Source organism: Misgurnus anguillicaudatus, chromosome 15, assembly GCF_027580225.2.
Source record: "Misgurnus anguillicaudatus chromosome 15, ASM2758022v2, whole genome shotgun sequence".
NCBI lineage: Eukaryota > Metazoa > Chordata > Actinopteri > Cypriniformes > Cobitidae > Misgurnus > Misgurnus anguillicaudatus.
Window position 1 is genome coordinate 31,662,103 of NC_073351.2, and position 22,582 is coordinate 31,684,684.

General features: G+C 34.9%; 3 protein-coding genes across 3 annotated transcripts; 1 reads left to right on the forward strand and 2 right to left on the reverse strand.

Annotated features, from left to right (window-relative positions):
- Positions 1–342: 342 nt before the first annotated feature.
- On the reverse strand, positions 343–7,313 carry syt1b (synaptotagmin Ib). Its single transcript, XM_055174666.2, has 8 exons — positions 6,547–7,313; positions 6,257–6,432; positions 5,643–5,756; positions 4,638–4,805; positions 2,282–2,449; positions 1,493–1,610; positions 1,269–1,402; positions 343–807 (listed from the first exon to the last, which is right to left on the reverse strand). The coding sequence occupies exons 1-8, from the start codon at positions 6,740–6,742 to the stop codon at positions 604–606; spliced, it is 1,278 nt and encodes a 425-aa protein (XP_055030641.2). The 5' UTR covers positions 6,743–7,313; the 3' UTR covers positions 343–603.
- A 1,583-nt stretch (positions 7,314–8,896) lies between these two features.
- Positions 8,897–13,446, forward strand: bbs10 (Bardet-Biedl syndrome 10). The gene is made up of 3 exons (XM_055174661.2): positions 8,897–9,031; positions 9,338–9,525; positions 11,609–13,446. Exons 2-3 carry the CDS (start codon positions 9,338–9,340, stop codon positions 13,185–13,187), a joined length of 1,767 nt encoding a protein of 588 aa, XP_055030636.2. The 5' UTR covers positions 8,897–9,031; the 3' UTR covers positions 13,188–13,446.
- Positions 13,447–19,202: 5,756 nt separating this feature from the next.
- On the reverse strand, positions 19,203–22,428 carry glipr1b (GLI pathogenesis-related 1b). Its single transcript, XM_055174672.2, has 5 exons — positions 21,908–22,428; positions 21,072–21,311; positions 20,699–20,814; positions 19,695–19,780; positions 19,203–19,584 (listed from the first exon to the last, which is right to left on the reverse strand). The coding sequence occupies exons 1-5, from the start codon at positions 22,079–22,081 to the stop codon at positions 19,454–19,456; spliced, it is 747 nt and encodes a 248-aa protein (XP_055030647.1). The 5' UTR covers positions 22,082–22,428; the 3' UTR covers positions 19,203–19,453.
- Between the last annotated feature and the right edge of the window lie 154 nt (positions 22,429–22,582).

A 22,582-nucleotide genomic window follows, 5' to 3' on the forward strand; every position in this document is an offset into this window, starting at 1 on the left:
ATGTGATTAAGGGCAGCTGTGTTATGTTCATCCTTCAGTGTATGATTGCAGCCATATACACACTTTTTCTTGTTTGGAGAGGTCTGAAGTGTTACAGCGCCCCCTACAGACAAGATTACAGCAGAGTAATGCAGGTACAACATTCACACTTGTACACAATCACATTTCAGGATATAAAATGCTGTTATAGATGCATTAATATACATAGTGAATGCAATATCTGTCCTCTGTGTGTTTTAGGAGACTGATGAATATACAGATCCACTACTGGAATGTGAACAATTCAGCCTTTAAACGTGTGTGTGTGTGTGTGTTTAGCATTTGTAATTTATTTATTTAAAAGTTTTGTTTTTAATGTTTGTTAAAAGAAAGATTCTGTTTTTCTTCAAATGTATTACATTACAAACTTAAACACGTTGCAGTGAGCTTTCTTTTATTGCAGCATTTATTTTAAAGACATCCATTAGTTTTGCATCTTCACAATTTGCACATGCTGTGCCTCATGAGATATTGAATATTAATTTATTTGTAAGCGTTCATGTAACATACAAATAACATAAATTAAAGAAAATTGCTGCACATTACCAAATGCTCATTTATAGCTCATTTCTTTGACAGTTCAGCATCTACATCTTCCTCAGGTTTAAGGGCGTGCCATTGGGCGATGGGTCTTCTTGGATTGGCCAACATATCCGACCAATGGCGTTGCTCAGTTCCTGTGCTGTTCAATCCGACGTAAATTTTTCCAATGGCATCGTTTTTTCCTATTTTGTCATAGTCCAACACCGTCACCACAACCTGGACTTTCTACAAGACAAAAAGCTGGTCAGGAACGGTCAATGTAACCATTTTTAAGACTTAAAGGGGACATTTCACAAGACTTTTTTATGATGTTGAATAAATCTTTGGTGTCTCCAGAGTGGATGTGTGAAGATTTAGCTCAAAATACCATATAGATAATTTATTGTAACATGTTAAAATTGACACTTTGTACGTGTGAGCAAAAATGTGACCTGATTTCAGCACTAAATGGCAGGGCTGTGGTTATATAGTGTAGATTAAGGGGCGGTATTATCCCCTTCTGACATCACAAGGGGACCTATTTTTTCACATGCTTGCAGAGAATGGTTTACCAAAACTAAGTTACTGGGTTGATCTTTTTCACATTTTCTAGGTTGATAGAAGCACTGGGGACCCAATTATAGCACTTAAACATGAGAAAGGTCAGATTTTCATCACATTGCCACTTGTGATAAAAAAAACTCTACCTGAATCTGCTCAGACGAAACTTCAAAGCTGAAGGATTCATTGTAATATGGATTCAGTGTGTTTTTCTTAATGGTAGTTTTCTTTTTCTTCAATCTCTTACCGTTCTGTGTCAGGTGAATTTTTACATAGGGGTCTGTTGAACAGACGGGTGAAAAAATACAATGTGGGGAACTTTAATAAAAGGAATTTCACACCTACGTACATGTGTGCCTATGATATTTACCCGATAGACCTCCCACATCCATTTTCTTTAGGTTTTTGGCCTCCAAAACAACAACAGTGAGTTTTCCCGCGGTGGGAACGTAACGCAGTGACAAGCAGATATCACCCAACCGTTCATGCTGTTGAGTCGACAATAACAGGTCTGTTATTATTTTAATCTTGGCTCAAAAACAAAACCTTTGAGTGCAAAAAACTATGTATTCACCCTCAACCATCCTATAGTTGTAAGACTTTTTCTTTCAGCCAAACACAATCAGAATTATATTAAATAGTATTTTGGCTCTTTATAATGGCATTGGATGGTGCCCCATTTTTAAAGCTCCGTAAAGCACATCCATCAATCAAAAACTAATCATGCAATTATTAAATGTGTTTACAAATTACTTTTTGTAATGTTGAGTCAAAGGTCAGCCTGGCCATAGTTTATAAAGCTTGAAATATATATGTTTCCCTTACAAAACCCCATCACTTTGCCTTTTTGATGCATGAATGGGGCACGTTTTGGTGCATAAAATGGGGCACAATTCAATGCCATTATAAAGCTGAAATGAGCTATTATTTAATATTACTTTATTAACTGTATTTGGCTAAAAAAAGAAAGTCAAACACGTAAGATGGCCTAAGTCATTTTTATTTTGGGTTTAACTATTTCTTTAAACAGCCTCGCCAAGGGCAAACATAATCTAACATAGTTTAGTTAATCTGGTGCAAAATCATGGTCTTTAAAGCCGGTTTAGCGTGATCTTAGGCATCATGTAGGCTCCTTACTCTAACTTTCAATCTCTTTTACCTCCTCTTTCTCAGCTTTCTGCAGATCTCTCCACTCCTCCGTCAGATAACTGAAGTCCACCTTATTCATTTGCAACCTCACGTCACCGATAGCATCATGTTTGGAGAAGCGGTCAAAGTCATACACGGTCATGACCAACGTCTTTCCACCGAGCTCTGGATAAGGAACCTGTAAAGTGTCAGAATCTGATAAGTGACTAATTCTGTCTGCAATATAGATTTATAGTATATTGAGGCAAATGACACAATTTTGCAATAGATTTGCTCAAAACCATTGATTCGTGATCAATAGAAAACAGTCACCTGGTCAAATAGCTTATAATGCAAATGAAATGCATTATTGTCCTTGTACCAATTTCATGTGAATTTATATGTCGCGATCCCTCTGTTGTTCTCAAAATTGTTTACGTACAAGGACGTTTATGGTGCTTTCTAAAGCTTTTAGTCATTGTTTCTAATTGTTTACACTAAAAATGCTGGGTTATTTTTAACCAATCATTGAGTTAAAAAAGACGATCTGAACCTTTTAGGTTGTAATTAAACTAAATGCTGGGTTGTTTTAACCAAAAATGTTATGTTGTTTTAACCTATTGTTGGATCAAATAAAATATAAACATTTCCTGGGGTAATTTAACTCAACGACTCTGTTTCATCCCTTTTTGACCCAACGCTGGGTTCAAAATAACCCAGCATTTTTCAGGGTGTATAGAGAAAAGCCGTACACACATTCTTTACAAAAATCTCTCTTTGGTCTATAAAAGAAAAAAAATCATACAGGACAGGTTAAAGGCACATTTCACTTTTTTTTAAAATATGCTCATTTTCCAGCTCCCCTGGAGTTAAACATTTGATTTTCACCGTTTTGGAATCCATTCAGCCGATCTCCGGGTCTGGTGCTAGCACTTTTAGCATAGCTTAGCACAATCCATTGAATCTGATTAGACCATTAGCATCACGCTAAAACATAACCAAAGAGTTTCGATATTTTTCCTATTTAAAACTTGACTCTTCTGTAGTTAAATCATGTACAAAGACAGACAGAAAATAAAAAGTTGCGGTTTTCTAGGCAGATATGGCTTGAGTGTCCCTTTAATACAACCCCAAATCAGAAAAAGTTGGGACACTGTAGAAATTGTAAGTAAAAAAGAAAAGGAATAATTTACAAATCTCATAAACTTATATTTTATTAAAAATAGAATATGAATAAAGATAACATATCAAATGTTGAAAGTGAGACATTTTGAAATGTCATGCTAAATACTGGCTCATTTTGGATTTCATGAGAGCTACACATTCCAAAAAAGTTAGGATAGGTTGCAATAAGAGGCCAGAAAATTTGTATGTGGGTGATTCTCACGAAAACTTGGTTTTAAAAATGTCAAGCATGAAAATGTAAAAATTGCTTAAATTGGGAACATTAATTTAAAAACTTTTACCTATCATTTAACACTTTTTGTAACATAATTTAAAAAATTAGTCCTAAAAAATCTCATTACCGCAACAGTCAGAAAACATCAACACTGACATATTTTCAAAATGATTGACAAACCTGAAAGAACATAATTTGGAGATTCTGCACATGCATTTAAAATCAAAGTATTATGCTTCTATTAATTAAATTAACATTTAATAAGCATCTGTTGCGGTAATGATAATCAAAATGTCATGTAAGCATTCTGACAAGACAATATTTCAAATTAACTGTAAAAAATGATCTTACTTGGTAGCCATCTTGAAGTAACTGATCCATGTGCTTGGTCACTCAAAATCAAACTTTATTAAAATTCTGTATGTGTGATTAAACTGTTCTCAAAAAGTGTTGCGGAGGATGAGAACATCAGGCATGGACACATCATTTTCCTAATTTTTCTTTATTATTATTATACATGAATATTCAGTAAATATTTTTTCTGTCATCTAAAGTAGTCTAGCAAAACATCCATTTATTTTTTTTCATAATATTTTTGTGTTAATTTGATTAAATGACAACATAACGCATGTTCAAACACAGCCGGACACATTGCGGTAATGAGAATTTCAGGAGAAAATGAGATAAAATTTCCAATTATAATTTCTTATGTTGAAATCACACATTGTGCAAGGTAGAACACAGTATTGTGTTAATTCTGATGCTTTTTAATGTTACTATATTACACATTTTAAAGCTAAAATCATTAGTGCCGTGGTGTTTCAATGGTTTCGTGAGAATCACCCATGTACTATTGTGAATAAAATATTAGTTTATGAGACTTGTAAATTATTCCATTTCTTTTTTACTCAAAATTTCTACAGTGTCCCAAGTTTTTCTGATTTGGGGTTGTAAATTAAGAGTAAATTAAGAGTTTTGATTTTCATACCTTAAATGTAAAATGTTCGTTGAAAATCGGATCAAGCGTTTTACGATGAACTTTGGTCTCAAACTTCTTCTTCTTGTCTGGAAGGAGGTAAACCTTCACATATGGATCTGAAGTGCCACTCATATCCATAGCAGCAAGACTTTCGGCCTGAATCACACCTACAATCAACTAAAAAGTAGAATTTAGAAAAAAATCCTTCTATTCTTGTATAAATAATTTTTGTTTGTTTAAAGGTGTTATGTGTAGATTTTTAGCAGCATCTAGCGGTGAGACTGTAAATTGCAACCAACGGCTCAGTCACCAGCTCACCCATCCCTTTCGAAACGCATAGAGAAGCTACAGTAGCCACCACAGCACAAACATGTCATCATCTAAGACAACGTAGTAACAAAATAGAGCAGATTGTCCGTTTAGGACTACTGTAGAAACATGAGACCGACTTCCATCTAAGTGGACCCGTGGTGTATTTAGATAAAAACTGCTTATGTTAAAGGTGCACTGTGTAAATTTTAGCAGCATCTAGCGGTGAGGTTGCAAATTGCAACCAACGGCTTAGTCCGCTGCTCACCCCTTGCTTTTAAAAAACACATAGAGAAGCTACAGTAGCTGCCACCGGACAAACATGTCATCGTCGGAGACAACTTAATAGAAAAAATGTCAGTTTAGGGCTTCTGTAGAAAAATGGTGACTTCCATGTAAGGGGACCCTCTTTGTTTGTAGATAAAAAGGTCTCGTTCTAAGGTAATAAACACATAACAGTTCATTATGAAAGGTCTTTGTACACAACTGATAATATAGTTTTGTATATTATTTTGCATTTCTGTTAAGAGATCCTTCTAAAAATTACACACTGCACCTTTAAGGTAATAAAAACAATACACTTCATTATATGCCAGTGATAATATAGTTATATAGATTATATTGCATTTCTGTAAAGAGATCCTTCTAAAAGTTACACAATGCACCTTTAATTTGAAGTGGATTAACACTGATTTGTGTTCATACCGCACTTTCAGTAAAGTTGTAGTCAAGTGTATACAGCAGTTTTCCAAGTTTTGCAGCCGGTTTAGACTCTGTGTCTTCTTTCTGGGGGTCAGATTTAGTACCAGGATGAACAGCCTGAGAATATATAATCATTATCATATCATTAATAATTAAGGTCTGTTGAATGCTGTATACTAATTTGTTAAGAAATGTTCCACTACTAAAGCACCAGAACAATGTTTGTGGTAACCGTGGTATTAAGAGGAATAATTGACTCCTTTGAATTATTTAAAATATATATAATGCATTACCACCTTGAGTGTGCATTATTTTCTTATAATTCAATTGCCTGTCATCAATTTTTCCTTACATAAAATCTGTTTTTTATCCAGGGGGCGACAGCTAATGGTACGACTAAGCAATCTAAGTAAATTAAAACACATCTGTCAGTCAAAATACACACCCCTGTTTTCTTGACACACCGATCTTAACTTAATTCAAAATGACAGGCTTCCAAATTTGGTGTCCTAAATAATTTGAGTTTGTCTAATTATTGCTCTAAAATGAAGGAAACGTTGATAAAAGTTGGAGAAACAAGACCTTTCTAGATTCATGCATACACTGACGGTTTGTACCTGTTTTAACCCCTTATCTTTTACATTCTCCATGTTGATTGTGTTTTTTTCACTTTTCTCTTTTCCACCCTTTTCTTTTTTCTTCTTAAATATGAACTTCCTGCAGACACAGAGACTGCAGCTTATAATGAGAAAGACCACGAGAAAGCCGAGTGTCACCGGAGCCCAGGAAGGTACTAAAACAACACACACAGAAAAAGAGATTACAACAAAAAAACAGGTGTGTGCGCACGTGTGTGTGTGTGCGCGCGCACTTGCATGTGTGTGGTTGTGAGAGAATTCAGACTCACATTGGAGTTTATGGAGCTCATTCAGAAACTTGTTTCTAAAGCTTGGGAACGAACTATTTGTGCCTGTCGTCTGCGGATGAACTGCAGTGGGTGAAGAAATCGTGGGCCCGGGTCCCTGCGGTCCATTCTGACGTTGGGTGGGTGATATGGATGAGATTGGACCAGCCAGTAGAGTGTCCCACTTGCCATCAGGCATTCTGAGGATTCTGAACACAAATTTAAAATGTTAATGTCTAAAGAGATTTCATAATTGTATGCCGACCTTATAGCAGTAGGTACACGTTCAAAAAATGATCCCTTACTGTCAGTGTGGGGCCCTTTTAAAAGTACACCTTTGCACCAAGTTTATATTAGTACCTCAAAGGTACATTACATTTTTTCTGACAGTGTAGATAAATAGGCCTAAGTCATTATAGAGCACATAATAAAGGTGTTTGTTAAAAGCGGTATCCACAAAGCATCTTGCTGATGTATTGGGAACTAGTTACAATATAAGGTAAAGGTATAGATAGGTTTATATTTAGTTCACACAGAAGGTGACATGATGCTCTTTAACCTTGGGATTATTTTAAGAAATGCTGAGTAGGAGCTTATTGATTTTTTTCTCTATTTACAGTGAAATGAGACACAGAGAGTCAGTGACATTAATACCCATGAGAAATACTGCTGACACGAACTTATACCTGAATATTCAGTACGAATACAAATAAACATGCTAAAGCAATAAATATATCATCAAACAAATCTTTCAGCTATTGAAATATTACAAATAATAACATTCACACAGAAGTGTTCCTTAACACATTCAAATAAAAGCATTGTTTGACAACATCTGCATGCACCTTTAAAATGTATCATTGAGATATTAGCTTAAAAGTAAATGCATGGCTTTAAAGAAACATTAAAGGATTTTAAGGAAATTCACACAAACACACACTTAAATTAAGAGTGATAAACACTTACCTGCAGCTCTGATTTAAGAAGTGCACACAGAGAGCAAGAGATAGCTAGTTTATTTCGTTTTACAGTAGGTAAATTATATAAAAAAAGATTATACAAATTAGACAAACAGAAAAGTAGACAAAAAGAAGTTATGACTTAAGTAATGTCTTGTGTGTCTTGGCGAGTCTCTTTAACAAAAAGAAAGAAAATATATTGAATGTATTAAGTGAAAGTAGCTCTTCTAGAGAGAGAGAGAGAGCGAGAGAGAGAAACTATCCAATTGGCAAAAAGCAGTGGGTGGAGCCAGGTGGACAATATGACATTAACCAGGTTGTCCAGGTACCTTTAGAGAAATGGGGATATGTATATATATATATATATATTTATATTTATTTATTTATTTATATATACACATACACATACACACATATACACATATATACATATATACATATACACATACATATACACATAAATACATACGTACACATATATATACATATATACACACATAAAACACATAAAATATATATAGCAAAATATATACAGTACCGTGCAAAAGTCTTAGGCAACCATGCCAGAATTAGATTTGTTGTTTTTGCAATGTCATAGTGATCATATATAATTGTTTTTCAGTCTCTTTAATAGAATACATCTAGAAAATGTATAAAAATGTAAAGTGATGTGTCAAGTTTTTTAGATTAAACTCCCCTTTCACTTGAGCTATAGCAGGAAACTGCAGGATCTCTTAAACCTAAATAAAAATCCTAATTTTAAAGAAATTAGTATTTGTACTTCATTCTGCTCATGTGTTTAGTGCCAAGAGAGGTCACACTAAACACTGACGATGCCTAAAGAAGACATTAAGTCTGAAGATTTACAAACAAAATTTTGTACATTTCCTGTATTTTCTCTTTGTATCTTAATAAAATTGAAAAATAAATATAAATGGACATTAAAACTTCTAAAACAACAAGTCTGGTGGTGGTGGCGGCCTAAGACTTTTGCACAGTACTGTATATATACAAAAATGTGGGAATTACGATCATATGTGGTTAATACATCCCTGCCTCTTACAACTAAATCTTCAATTAATTATAAGTAATTCACTTAGTAAAGTTGTCAGTTGTAACTGATACTAACTTTCATGCTATATCAATTTTATAGCAATTTCAAGATTAAATGTTTAGGTTTTCAATGTGGTCACACATTTGTGTTTAATATATTATATTTAATATATATATATATATATATATATATATATATATATATATATATATATATATATATATATATATATATATATATATATATATATATTAGACACATTATATAATGTATGTTTTATGTGTGTTATCAACAAATAGTTAAATATTTAACACATTTAAAACAATTTATTTTTGGACACTTTCAGCATCTGTCCGCCAGATGTCAATATATTGAAATGCGCTTAATGGGACACGCGCGTTGTTAATGGCAGAAGAAGAGCGTCGCTATGATACTGCGTGAAGCTCAATGATGTGATGGAGGAACAGATTTGAAGGTATTATTATTACGTTATTTAAGACGTTATGTGTATATACTGCACACTTACACATTATTTAAAATGTTTTTGATTCTATCACGACACGCCAGTATATTATTGATATGCACTTGGAGGTTTATTTTGGTTTAGTTGAGTTCAATAAACTGTTTTTCTGTTTCGTTCGTACTCGCTTATGATTATGACTAACTCGCTTGTTTCAAAGTATGTTTTTAAGCCTCTGCAAAACTAAAATATGTGTCTGTCTGCCGGTGTGCGCGCGCAGTGGTTTGACCTACATTATTGTGCGTGCGTGCGTGTGTGTAGATGCAGGAGGAGTGTGTCTCTCTCCAGCTATCTCTCAACGTGGTTGGGGTTTTGGAGTGTGTGGTACGCCGTTGTCTCGGTCCTGATGGTGGAAGTGTGCTGTTCACACGTGACACAGGAGAAATAATCATCACTAGACATGGACAGCGAATTCTCAACACACTGCACCTGGAGCACCCAATGGCCAGGTAAATTATGTTATGATGAATATTTATTGTTATATAAACAATATACCTGTGAAAACCCTATTCATTTTTAGTTATTTATAGTTTTAAGTCAACCTTTAGAATAAAAAGGACATTCAGTAAAAATATAACCTTGGATATTTTTAATATTGACTGAATAATAAGGTCAATTCAACAATTGAATTAAAACTATAATGCTCATAATCTCATAAATAAGGTGACCCTGGACCACAAAACCAGTCATAAGGGTCAATTTTCAAATGTATACATCTGAATAAATAAACTTTCCACTGATGTATGGTTTGTTGGGACAGGACAGTAGTTGGCTGAGATACAATTGTTTGAAAATCTGGAATCTGAGGGTGCTAAAAAAAATCTAAACGGGTGATTCTCACGAAACCATTGAAACACCACGGCACTTATGATTTTAGCTTTAAAATGTGTAATATAGTAACATTAAAAAGCATCAGAATTAACACAAGACTGTGTTCTACCTTGCACAATGTGTGATTTCAACATAAGAATTTATAATTGTAAATTTTATCTCATTTTCTGCTGAAATTCTCATTACCGCAATGTGTCCGGCTGTGTTTGAACATGCATTATGTTTTAATTTAATCAAATTAACACAGAAATATTAAGAAAAAAAATAAATGGATGTTTTGCTAGACTACTTTAGATGACAGAAAAAATATTTACTGAATATTCATGTATAATAATAATGAAGAAAAATTAGGAAAATGATGTGTCCATGCCTGATGTTCTCATCCTCCGCAACACTTTTTGAGAACAGTTTAAGCACACCTACAGAATTTTAATAAAGTTTGATTTTGAGTGACCAAGCACATGGACCAGTTACTTCAAGATGGCTACCAGGTAAGATCATTTTTTTACAGTTAATTTGAAATATTGTCTTGTCAGAATGCATACACGACATTTTGATTATCATTACCGCAACAGATGCTTATTAAATGTTAATTTAATTAATAGAAGCATAATACTTTGATTTTAAATGCATATGCAGAATCTTCAAATTATGTTCTTTCAGGTTTGTCATGTCATTTTGAAAATATGTCAGTGTTGATGTTTTCTGACTGTTGCGGTAATGAGATTTTTTAGGACTAATTTTTAAAATTATGTTACAAAATATGTTAAATGATAAGTAAAAGTTTTTAAATTAATGTTCCCATTTACTCCAGACTTTGTTTTTCAATGTCTGGTGGGAAAAAAGTAAATTTAAGCAATTTTTACATTTTCATGCTTGACATTTTTAAAACCAAGTTTTCGTGAGAATCACCCAAACATTGAGAAAATCGCCTTTAAAGTTGTTCAAATGAAGTCTTTAGCAACTGTATTCACTCACAAAAGTATTTTTCTCTATATATTTATAATAGGAAATTGACAAAACATCTTCATGGAACATGATCTTTACAAAATATCCTAATGATTTTTGGCATAAAATAATTTTTATCCATACAATGCATTGATGGCTATTCCTACAAATATAGCCATCCGACTAAAGACTGGTTTTGCGGTCCAGGGTCACATATTTGTAGCCTGGGAAAACCCAGACAACTTCCGGCAAATTTTGATTTGCTCAGCAAGTAGTCTGGCAAAGAGGCCATTCAAGCCCATTTCCAATGCAGAGAAATCGCGGCACCAATCAAAAATGTTGGGGCGGGCTTTACACGATGACGACAGCGCAGAAACGGTGAAGCAGATTTTGTACATTACAAAGATGGATGCCGCTGTGGAACATCACTCATTCGAATCATCTATCGTGTCTGTTTAAAGTGATTTAAACTTTTCCTTTTCATTAAAACCCGAGCAAATAACAACACTCGAAGCCTTCATATCTAAAAAAATGTGTTTATCAAAAGTCTGATATAGCTCTGCATACGTCATCTCCTTCAGCGCTGTGATTGGTTTTAGGTCTATCCAATTGGACACAGAGGCATTTGAGAGACGTCCATTGGTGACGTCCCTTTGGAAAAGATTTGTCTATGCCAGACCATAACTCGGTTACTACTGAGAATGGTCTGGTTTGAACCAGGCTAACATATTTGTTGTGCACATTGTCTTTTAGGATGGTGTTGGACTGTGTTGGTGCACATGCTGGAGTGACTGCGGATGGCACAAAGTCATTTATTCTCATGCTGGCCGCGTTGCTGCGAGGAATTCAGGATTTTGCACACATCCATCGCATTGGACCCTCTAATGCCCATTACCTCCAAAATCTGGCTCATCGACTGCTGACGTTCAGTTGTCAGGAGTTGGATGATGTCATAACACACAAAATTATCCCATATGCCTCATTGTATTGCAGTCGGCATAGTTGCAAACAGGACAGCAGTGTCCTTGATTTGTTAGTTGGCGGGTATGTTGCTGGACGATTGGGGATTGGTCAGGCTGATATACTGAAACGTGTTCTGTGTGAATTTTACCACAAAGTGAGCCACGGTCAAGACGCTGTAAAAGCAATCACATTCCTCCATTTGCATTTCTCCCTTTTGCATACAACAGTGTCGGGACTTTCTATTGGCTGTTCAGAGGTGATCGAAGGTCTGGTTGTGACTCGTGATTGGTCAGTGTGGACAGAACTGAAAGGATCGGTGAAAGCGCTCGTAATATATGAGAGTCTCGGGTCCCCCTATATTGAGGAGAGTGACAATACATATCTGTGCGTTCAACGTGACTGGCTGCCATGTGTAGATCGAGTCCTAGAAAAGAGGTTGGCGAGCCTTTTGCACTTACAAGTGCGTGTGTTGCTGTCATCTGTAAAGCAGCCGGAAGTTGTGACGCAGTGGGCCCGGCTGAACCATGTTGCTGTGTTGGAGTGTGTCGATTCGGCCCGGCTGGACTTGCTTTGCCACATGAGCGTAGCAGAGACTCTTCCTCATCCGCCACTTCAACACCTCCTGATGCTGAACTCCTGTAGCCGTGTCCATCTGGGTGGACATCGGTATGCTTGTCTGGGAACTTCGCTTCAAACCCACACACTTGTTTTGTGCGGACCCACTCCGGGAATTCTTGACCAGGCTGTGTGTGTGAGCCGAGGCGTATTCACACTGCTGCAACATCTGTGTCAAACTAAACCTGTAAATCAGTACACAGATTCTGAAACTTATGCACAAAGAGAAAACATAGACGTACAGGAAGACCCTAATGATGCAGTTTCTGGCCAATCACAAACCTTTCTTTCATCTCGGGACTTATGGGATAGAGTTATAAGAGCTGGTGGAGTGCTTCCTGTTGGCGGCACGTTTGAGTTCTTGTTACATCACTTCCTGTCCAATAGCCGTAACCGTGGTGACTCGGAAAGCTGTAGACTGTTGGCAGATGCTTTACTGTGTGTGCCCAGAACTTTGTACTCCCGCAGACGCTTCATGGACCTCCAGACACATCTCTTAAATGATCTCAAGCAAGGAACCGAAGTTCAAGGGTCAGTGGAAGTTTTGGATGCACGGTCAAAGTTTGGGCTTGGGTTCAGTTCAACACTTTCAGTGAATTTAGAGTCAGTCAGTAGTAAACAGCAGCTGGTTGTTTCTGTGTTGCAATGTTTGAACAGACTTTTACGTATAGGAGCAATTCTACACACCCGCTCTCCAGTCTTCATCAAAACTCCTGCACTGTCTGAGGATGATGATGATGAGGGACTCCAATAAAATCTTTATCATTTAGAATCTAATCAACCAGCAAATGTATGAGCTACTGTATCTCATGAACTGTACTCACCTGCTACATGTAGATTTTACATGCAGTCACCCTAAAATATTAGAATATTCAAAAAACAAAAAGTTTCTAAATATTTTATTCTTCAGAAGAATATCTGTTGTATTGTTATTTGAAAACTTAATTTCTTTATGTTCTTTATTCTTTGTTTTTGGTGTTGTTTTTTTAAATAAATGCTACGTTTTGATATTTTGTTATTTGATGCGTTTGTATGTGCTGTCGTCACCAGCTTTATTGTTTCAGCAATGCATCCGTATATATTTCGCTCTCTTTATTAACATGCAAACATAAACTACAAGAAATATGTTCATAAAATGTTACAAAAAAACACAAAATTTTCAAAACAAAATGTCTACTTCGGGTAAAGTCAGTATTTAGTGTTGACCTTTTTTGGCACTAAACACTTAAATTCTTTTTGAGGAGGCTGAAGACCTGAAATAATTCGATTTCACTGCAAAAAAATGATTTTCAAGAAAAATGTTCTTAGTATGTTTAATCACTTAAATTTGATATTTTTGGTCTAAAAACTAGACTTATTTTGGGTCATTTAGCTCATCAAGAAAAATCATCTTAATTTAAGAATTTTTTGATGTTTTTACTGAAAACAAGACACAAATACTAAGAATTTTTTTCTTGAAAATCATTTTTTGCAGTATAGAATTAGATTCTTTTTAGTACACGAGATCCTGCACTGCAAAAAATTATTTTCAAGAAAAAATGTCTTAGATATTTTTACTGAAAACAAGACAAGAATACTAAAAATTCTTACATTAAGATGCTTTTTCTTGATGAGCAAAACGACCCAAGAAAATAAGCAAAAAAAAAAAACTGCCAAAGGGGTAACCAAATTTTTCATTATTTTTAAGTTTTAAAGGTGCAGTGTGTACTTTTTAGAAGGATCTTTTGACCGAAATGCAAAATAATATATAAAACTATATTATCAGGGGTTTATAAAAACCGTTAGGTGTTTATTGCCTTAGAATGAGACATTTTTATCTACATACACCGAGGGTCCCCTTACATGAAGGTCGCCATTTTGAGCCGCCATATTTCTACAGAAGCCCTTAACGGACAAACTTTTTTACTAAGTTGTCTCAGACGATGACATGTTTGTCCAGTGGTGGCTACAATAGCTTCTCTACAAGGCCGCCTTAATGCACGGGCTTACCTGGGCTGAAGCCCAGGGGCCTCCCAAGTTCAAGGGCCTCCCAAGTTTGCGTTCATGACGAGCTGAAAATGTCATATTGTTTTGTAACTTGTCGGGTTTTCTGTCAATCACTCTAATTGGACGTTACATGGCTGCTGATTGGTCCGTTGTAACTTAACGTGAAATAAAATGTCAGACGTAACATATTTTTTATTCTGCGTAATGTAGTGCGCGTTGTCAACTTGACATTCCTGCACGTTAGACTGAGTGTGACAGAGAAACGGGAAATAATCCACCAACAAATGAAAGAGTAATTTCTGAAATTTCATAAGCACTAGTGAGGTGCAGCTCTCTCTCTCTTTCCTGCGCGCGCTCGCTCGTTCGCTCTCTGTGCTCGTTCAGCTCTCTGGCATGGCATGCAGAAGTCTCTGACCCGTGCACAAGAAACTGTGCCGCTAAATTAAGAAAGGAGTTCCCGCACATTATGCTGTTAGTTGTTATAAAGTTTAAGTTTACTCGCGTTTATATCAGTGACGCGTGCGCAGCTGGAGCGATGTAGTTTGACGCGACGTCAGCTCACAGTACACACATCTGTTGTTAGAAAGACGAGAAAGAGACGCAACGGTAAAGGTGCAAGTCTAAGAAAGTAAAGAGCGACAAGACCATCTCAAATGATCATCCCCTGATAGCACCATTATAATCTCATTATCTAAAGATCTTATATACAGGTATGTTCCCTGTCTGTCTTGTGCATATTCATACTTGGTCGGTTTACATGCTTATGTATGCATAAATACTAAATACAATGCATACTATATCTTCAATAGCCTACAAAATAAATAACTGATTAAAAAACAAGATTCTGTCTATAAAGACTTATCTTTTGTTATCATTAATGCATTTAACAAGATTATGTCTATAAAGACTTATCTTTTGTTATCATTAATGCATTTTCACTTTAAAACAAACTTTAACTTATTATATGTTTAAAACTGTGGTGAGCATTTAGTTAGTGATTGGCAATTTTCTGCAAATTATATTCCAAAAACTATATAAACATAATGCTTATAAACATATAAACTTTCACACATTTTGGTTTTATTATCACCACAAGTTGCTGTGTGTGGTTGTTAAATAAAGTGTCTTGTGTTTATGCTCAAGTGGGCTCAGTGATATGTTAATAACAATATTATGGTGTTTTCTGGCTCAAAGAGGGAAAACTCACTGTTGTATGTCTCGAAAGAAACTAATGCATTTTGTGATGTAGATTACCTAGATATTACACTTAAAAAAGAGACTATAAATCGATGGGAAGGGGGGCCTACAAAACCTCTTAGCCCCGGGGCCTCACATTAGGTTAAGGCGGCCCTGCTTCTCTATGTGTTTCAAAAGCGAGGGGTGAGCAGTGGACTGATCCGTTGGCTGCAATTCACAACCTCATCACTAGATGCCGCTAAAATTTACAAAGTGCACCTTTAAGATTTTTTGCTTACCCCATTGCCAGATTTTTTTTTTGTTTGTTTTAAACACAAATTCACTTAAATTTTTTTTTTTTTTTCTAAAAACTAAACTTATTTTCTTGGGTCATTTTGCTCATCAAGAAAATGCAATGTAAGAATATTTTGATATTTGAACTAAAAACAAGACAAAAACTTTTGGTAAGGAGATTTGAGTACCTGTGAAGTACTAATATGAACTCAAAGGTATGTATATAGTGCTGAAAGTACATGAAAGTAAAAAAGAAACCACAAAAAGGAAAATTATTACATTTTGTTGAAAAATTATATTATACAAGTTCATTAAAACTTGTTCAAAAACCTTAGTTTATCTCTCAAAAGTAAATTTTTACATTAGTGAACATGTCAATCCCATCAAATTGTTTAGCCATGTTGTCAATATACCAAGAATTATGTGTCAGTATTTTCTGATGTAAACTGGACGAATTCACATTTTCATCTTTATTACAAACATTGAGATTTTGAAAAAAAAAATCATTTTACAGTACAAATTATTTTTAATTTATCAATTCATTTCACATTTACAAAAGTTTTGATGTTTTGAGGTGTAAGACTATTGAAAATGTAGCAAACAGCAGACAATTGTACATAACCATCTGCATGATTGTACCAAAAGCATTATCAATTTGTCCAAAACAATGACAGTTTGCATTTATGTTGTGCACAACTGACTTGATGATGTGGACGTTGAACAAAGTGTTTTGAAAAATTAATTTCTGATCTGAGAAATGCTCCAAAGCGACTGAGAAAAACTGTAATAAATTGCTGCTTTGCATCATGAGATGTAGAGACACTGACTGGGCTTCAGTGCTCTCACCAAACAGGGTCACCTACACACCAGAGATTTATATACAGTAACTAGATTCATCATTTCTTCACTCCCACACCCCTAAGAACCATATTTGGGTCTCCTCCAAAAGTAGCAGTGTTTTCTTGGACCCACAGCAACGCTGCCTGCTGGTCTCGAATCCCATAATTCCCAGCTGCAGAGCTCTCAGGATCTTTGCCTGTGACTAACAACCCAAATGCATCTAAAAATGGACCACAACAGTTTACTGATTACATCAGAATAAACATGCAGCTACACTGAAACACTTATAGGATTGATGTTGATCTTACAAAGATGATACTCTATGTTCACAATCACTGTGTTGGTAAAGCGTCTGTCATATAGCAGTTTAGAGGCGGAGCCAGCGATGAAGTCACCAACATGAATCCTAACCATACTTGGCAATAATGTTTGACACTAACACCAATGAAAACATTTAGAAATAAACAGTTCTCGCTAACATGTTTGCATGCAACTATGTTTAATAGGTTAAGGGTTTAAATCATACTATTTATACTTCCTTACTATATAGTAAGCAAAATGATTGTTTAATGAAACCTCAGTGTACAAAAACATTTAGGAAATACACTGCAAAAAATGACTTACTTTCTTAATATTTTTGTCTTGTTTTCAGTAGAAATATCGGTAACACTTTATTTTACGGTGTCTTTGTTACACATGTTACATGTAATTATTATAGTAATAACAGTTAATTATGCATAGTAACATGCAACTAACCCTAAACCAAACCCTAATCCTAACCCCAACCCTATAGTAAGTACATGTTGTTAATGATAATTACTTACTACTTAAATGTGTAATTACACTGTAACAGTGATGCCGTAAAATAAAGTGTGACCGAAATATCTAAACATTCTTAAATTAAGATGTATTTTCTTTATGAGCAAAATGACCTAAGAAAATAACTAGTTTTTAGACAAAACATATCAAATTGAAGTGAATTTGTGCTTAAAACAAGCAAAAGAAAAAATCTGCCAATGGAATAAGAATTTTTTTCTTGAATTTACTTAATACAAGGAAAATTCAGCAAAAAATGCCTTGATTTTTTTTAGCTTATTTTAAGCACAAATTCTTGATGAGCAAAATGACCCAAGAAAATAAGTCTAGTTTTTTGAACAAAAAATATAAAATTCATTGAATTTGTGCTTAAAACAAGCAAAAACATCTAACAATGGGGTGAGAATTTTTTCTTGAATTAAGCTTTTAAGAAAAACGTAAACTTATTTTAAGATTTTTTTTCTCACCCCATTGGCAGATATTTTTGCTTGTTTTAAGCACAAATTCGCTTAAATTTGATATGTTTTGTCTAAAAACTAGACTTATTTTCTTAGGTAATTTTGCTCATCAAGAAAAGGCATCTTAATTTAATTTTTTTTTTTAGATATTTTTACAGAAAACAAGAGAAAAATACTAAGACTATTTTTTTTTTCTTGAAAATAATTTTTTGCAAAAACATAAAAGCCTGATGAAAAAATAATAATTTTCAAGAAAACATGTCAGACGCACATACACTGCAAAAAATAACTTTCTAACTCAGTATTTTTGTCTTGTTTTCAGTAGAAATATCTAAAAATTCTTAAATCAAGATGTATTTTCTTGATAAGCAAAATGACCTAAGAAAATAAGTCTAGTTTTTCAGACAAAAAATATACAATTTACGTGAATTTGTGCTTAAAACAAGCAAAATTATCTGCCAATGGGGTGAGAAAATTTTACTTGAATTAAGTGTTTAAGAAAAAAGAAATCTTATTTCAAGATTTTTTTTCTCACCCTATTGGCAGATATTTTTGCTTGTTTTAAGCACAAATTCACTTAAATTGTATATAGACTTATTTTCTAAGGTCATTTTGCTCATTAAGGAAAAAGCATCTTAATTTAAGAATTTTTTGATATTTCTACTGAAAACAGGACAAAAATACTAAGTAAGAAAGTCATTTTTGCAGTGTAGGGTTTTGCATCTGAGCTCATCAAATGTTTCAATGCACTGAAATGATTTAGTGACTGACACACAGCCCCAAATATGGCAGACTCCCTGATCGATCCCCTACTGAAAAGGGGAGATGACTAATGTACCCAAAGACTACACACGCATGACCAAACTTTAAAAAAGATTTGTTTTTTTTCCTAAACCCCTTGACTGAGACATTACTCATGCTAAAATGCAGGAGATTTAATTGATTACTCAGAAAAATAAACAACCACTTCAAAATATAATTCATACCTCATGACTCATAACTCTTCTCACTCACGGCCTACATTGTGCTATACGTACAACCGTTTCCATGGCAACTATAAAATTATCACGGATGTGTCGTGACTACGTTGCGATCGTATGTATATGAAAACACAACACCTAAATTGTTCACACTTCATAGTACTGAGAAGTTGTAACATAACTACATTGCAAATAAATCACGCAGAAGACAGCAAATACGCGTATAAAATATTAAAGTTTATTCAACTATCACATTACATGAACGATTTAATAAATAAGTAAGTAATGCATTTGTAGAGCTACCTGTGTACTAAAACAAAATGTGGTACACAATGAGGAAACTCTGTTTATATAAACTTGCTATAGAGAAATTTCTTCACATTATATCTTTTAAGTCAGTGCTAACTTCAGTACCAAGAATTAATGACTTAAGCCTCAGACGTTATATGAAACAGCTGCACAGAATGACATTAATGTGTTGCATAAAAGTCAAGTAGCCAGCAAACTCCCTGTAAACAAAGTCCAACATATATTAGCCAATAAGAAAAACTTTGAGCTGAAGAGGTGGGGCCATAGTCCCACCCAGGGAACCAATCATGTCCTGTGAAGAGATACATTGTGTCAAAGGGTTTGCATTGTAACATTGCTGTATAAAAGATATATATAATAACCAGATGTACATGTTAATCTCAGTATTGTGACTATTCTTACTGCAGACGTTGTTTCGACAGATCTCTGACCCACATCCGCTGCACGCCACACCTGATATATATGGAGTCACTCCATGGACGTGTCCCCTGCAATGAAAAATGTTGATTAACTATGTTACTGTACCAAGACGCAGATATAATTCATAACTACACTGTCAGAAAAAGTGGTCCCAAGCTGTCACTAGAGCAGTACCATTTAAAAAAGTCCTTATTTAGGTACATATACACTTCAAAAAATGATTTTCAATAAAAAAAATTCTTAGTATTTTTGTCTTCACTGTAAAAAATTAGCTGTAATTATGCAGCTGGTTGCCAGTAACTTACTGTAGAAGATAAAAACCGAAAATTTTTCATGTTCATTTAACTTTGAACAAACTGTTTCCAGTAAATAACATAAATGTAAAATCTACAGTAAGTTACTGGCAGCTAGTTGCCAGTAATACCAAGTAATACTGTAATTTCTACAGAAATATTTTACAGTGTTGTTTTCAGTAAAATATCTAAAAATTCTTAAATTAAGATGTGTTTTTTTGATGAGCAAAGCAACCCAGGAAGGTGGGTCTAGTTTTTGGACCAGGATTATCACATTTAAGTGATTTTGTGCATAATATAAGCAAAAAAATCTGCCAATGGGGTAAGCAAATTTTCTTGATTTTTTCTTAAATGTAGTATTTAAGAAAAATTTTCAAGATTTTTTTTTCTTACCCCATTGGCAGATTTTTTTTCAAGAAAAAGCATCTTAATTTAAGAATTTTCAGATATTTTTACTGAAAACAAGACGAAAATTTTTTTGCAGTGTATGTATTTAGTACCAATATGTACCTTTGATGTATTAATATGAACTCTTTAGGTGCAAAGGTGAACTTTTTGAAAGGGTACCACCCCGTTGACAGCTAGGGGCCATTTTTTGACCATTTTTTCTGAACTATTTTATAATAACTGCTATAAATCTTTGTCTCTTCTACAACAACTATTGACATTGATTTTAATAAAAGTCTAACTTACGTATCGCCGTAGTTACAGACGAAAATGGTGGACTCTGGGTGTGTGGAGAAGTTTTCAATTCCTTTTGTGCACACGTTAACAGCACAGCCCATCTTGAAGCTTGTGGACCACATTAACTAAAGCAAAACAAATGCACACAAGATCAATGAGCGAAAGTGAAAGAAAAGCATTTTCAAAAAATTTCATCTGTGAAATCCAGATGAAATTCTCATAATCTAATTATGGTATCAGCAGGAGCATCATGTCTTTAATTTCAGACTCTGAACTGATCTTACCCAGTCAATATTAAATATATCAAGCTTATATTTTCACAGAATGTTCTTTAAGTTATGTAGGATGAGTTTATGTCATACTTGAAGGGTGAAACACACACCTGTCCGTAGTGGCCGCACAGTCTTGAGCAGTTGTTATTTTTAAGTGAATAAGCTCTTTCATTGTTCCATCTCTGTACGGCGTTCTCCACGGAGAAGGCGGAAAATGGGACACCTAACCAGATGTTCTCCCCCATCCACCCGAACAGCGGGTGTCCGAAATGTGGCATGGAGGGTCCATGAGAGGCCTTGCAGTGTCTTGCTCGATCCCTGGCTCCTTTGGCCAATTCTTTGTCCCATGACTGTGGATACACAAAAACACCAGTGTTAATCTAATTGATGTAATTTCAATTTAACTTTAAACCTGAGAATGAATATTGTTTCATGCACTGCTATTTATTTTAACCAAACTAAAAAAGACCTTTGGATGTCGCTTTGGACAACAGCGTCTGTTAAATAAATAAATGCAGATATAGTTTATTTTAAACCCTCAATCCATAAAAGCGCAGACACAATAGGGAACCATTGCTTGCATCTCTGAAAAACACACCCATCATACAAAAGCTCTCTCTATTACCATGACAACCAGAGTGAATTATTGTATCTGTTTATCTGAAGCATTCTGACACAAAACAAAGGGATATGTACTGTACACCATGGTGAATCTGTATTGTATAGATACATATATTTAAAGAGCATGAAATAACCAAATTTACCATGATTAATTATTTAGTAAAACTATGAGTTACTCTTTTGCATGCATACACAACAGAAGATGAGAACGATCTAGAACAGAAAGTGCGCAAAAAAATAAGTGCGTACAGTACAGACATAATTGGTTCCTCATGCAAAAAATAACTCAAACATTGCAGTAGATACACGAGAGCAGCTGTCTTACCACTGAGCGCAAACTGGCCGTAGTTGGAGAGGCGCGCGAGCGGTGCGCATTATGCGCCAGCACGCACCTGCGGATGAACTCCGGTTCGGATATTCCCGGTATGGGCGCCAGAACCCCGCAGGTGCCGTACAGAAGAACCGATATCCGTAAGACAAGACAGCTGAGAGAGTCCATGGCAGAGACTGACTCGAGCAGCACTGGTTTCCTCTGGATAAATGACTCAATAAAGCATCATTGGAGGAGATACGCTGACCTGTGCGTCATGGTTCCGTGGATTTGCCCACTCCCGTACGTTCCCTCTCTCCGTGTGATTCTCCGAACAGGGTCTTTTTAAAGGACTTAAACAGAACCACCCACCATGTCACGAAAAAGACGATACGCGTGGCTCTTTGTCTTCATCTCTCACGCGCGCACACTTACCTCGCGCCGAAGTCAAATAAATCGTGAGCTTAAAAAAAATGCACAATTTCGCCACAGAAAAGAAGAAAATTTGTGCAGATTTAGCACTTTTTAAATATATTTAGAGATTAAAAAGCTAGTTTGCGTATATGGCAAAAAATACATTTTCTGGCCAAAATATATTTTAATATGCTAAATACAATTAAATTGTATAAAGTATATTTTTGATGTTGAAAACAATATTTCTGTTATGTTTACAGGTTTGTAACATAAACA

Excerpts from the sequence above, each read along its gene's own strand:
- syt1b (XM_055174666.2), bottom strand. The coding sequence starts at position 6,742 with ATGCCTGATGGCAAGTGGGACACTCTACTGGCTGGTCCAATCTCATCC. Across the intron at positions 6,433-6,546 it reads TGAGCTCCATAAACTCCAAT|TACCTTCCTGGGCTCCGGTG; the intron begins GTGAGTCTGAAT and ends GTGTTGTTTTAG. Across the intron at positions 2,450-4,637 it reads ACGAACATTTTACATTTAAG|GTTCCTTATCCAGAGCTCGG; the intron begins GTATGAAAATCA and ends GACACTTTACAG.
- bbs10 (XM_055174661.2), top strand. The coding sequence starts at position 9,338 with ATGCAGGAGGAGTGTGTCTCTCTCCAGCTATCTCTCAACGTGGTTGGG. Across the intron at positions 9,526-11,608 it reads CTGGAGCACCCAATGGCCAG|GATGGTGTTGGACTGTGTTG; the intron begins GTAAATTATGTT and ends ATTGTCTTTTAG.
- glipr1b (XM_055174672.2), bottom strand. The coding sequence starts at position 22,081 with ATGGACTCTCTCAGCTGTCTTGTCTTACGGATATCGGTTCTTCTGTAC. Across the intron at positions 21,312-21,907 it reads CGGCCAGTTTGCGCTCAGTG|TCATGGGACAAAGAATTGGC; the intron begins GTAAGACAGCTG and ends GTGTATCCACAG. Across the intron at positions 20,815-21,071 it reads TGTGCGGCCACTACGGACAG|TTAATGTGGTCCACAAGCTT; the intron begins GTGTGTGTTTCA and ends GTTTTGCTTTAG.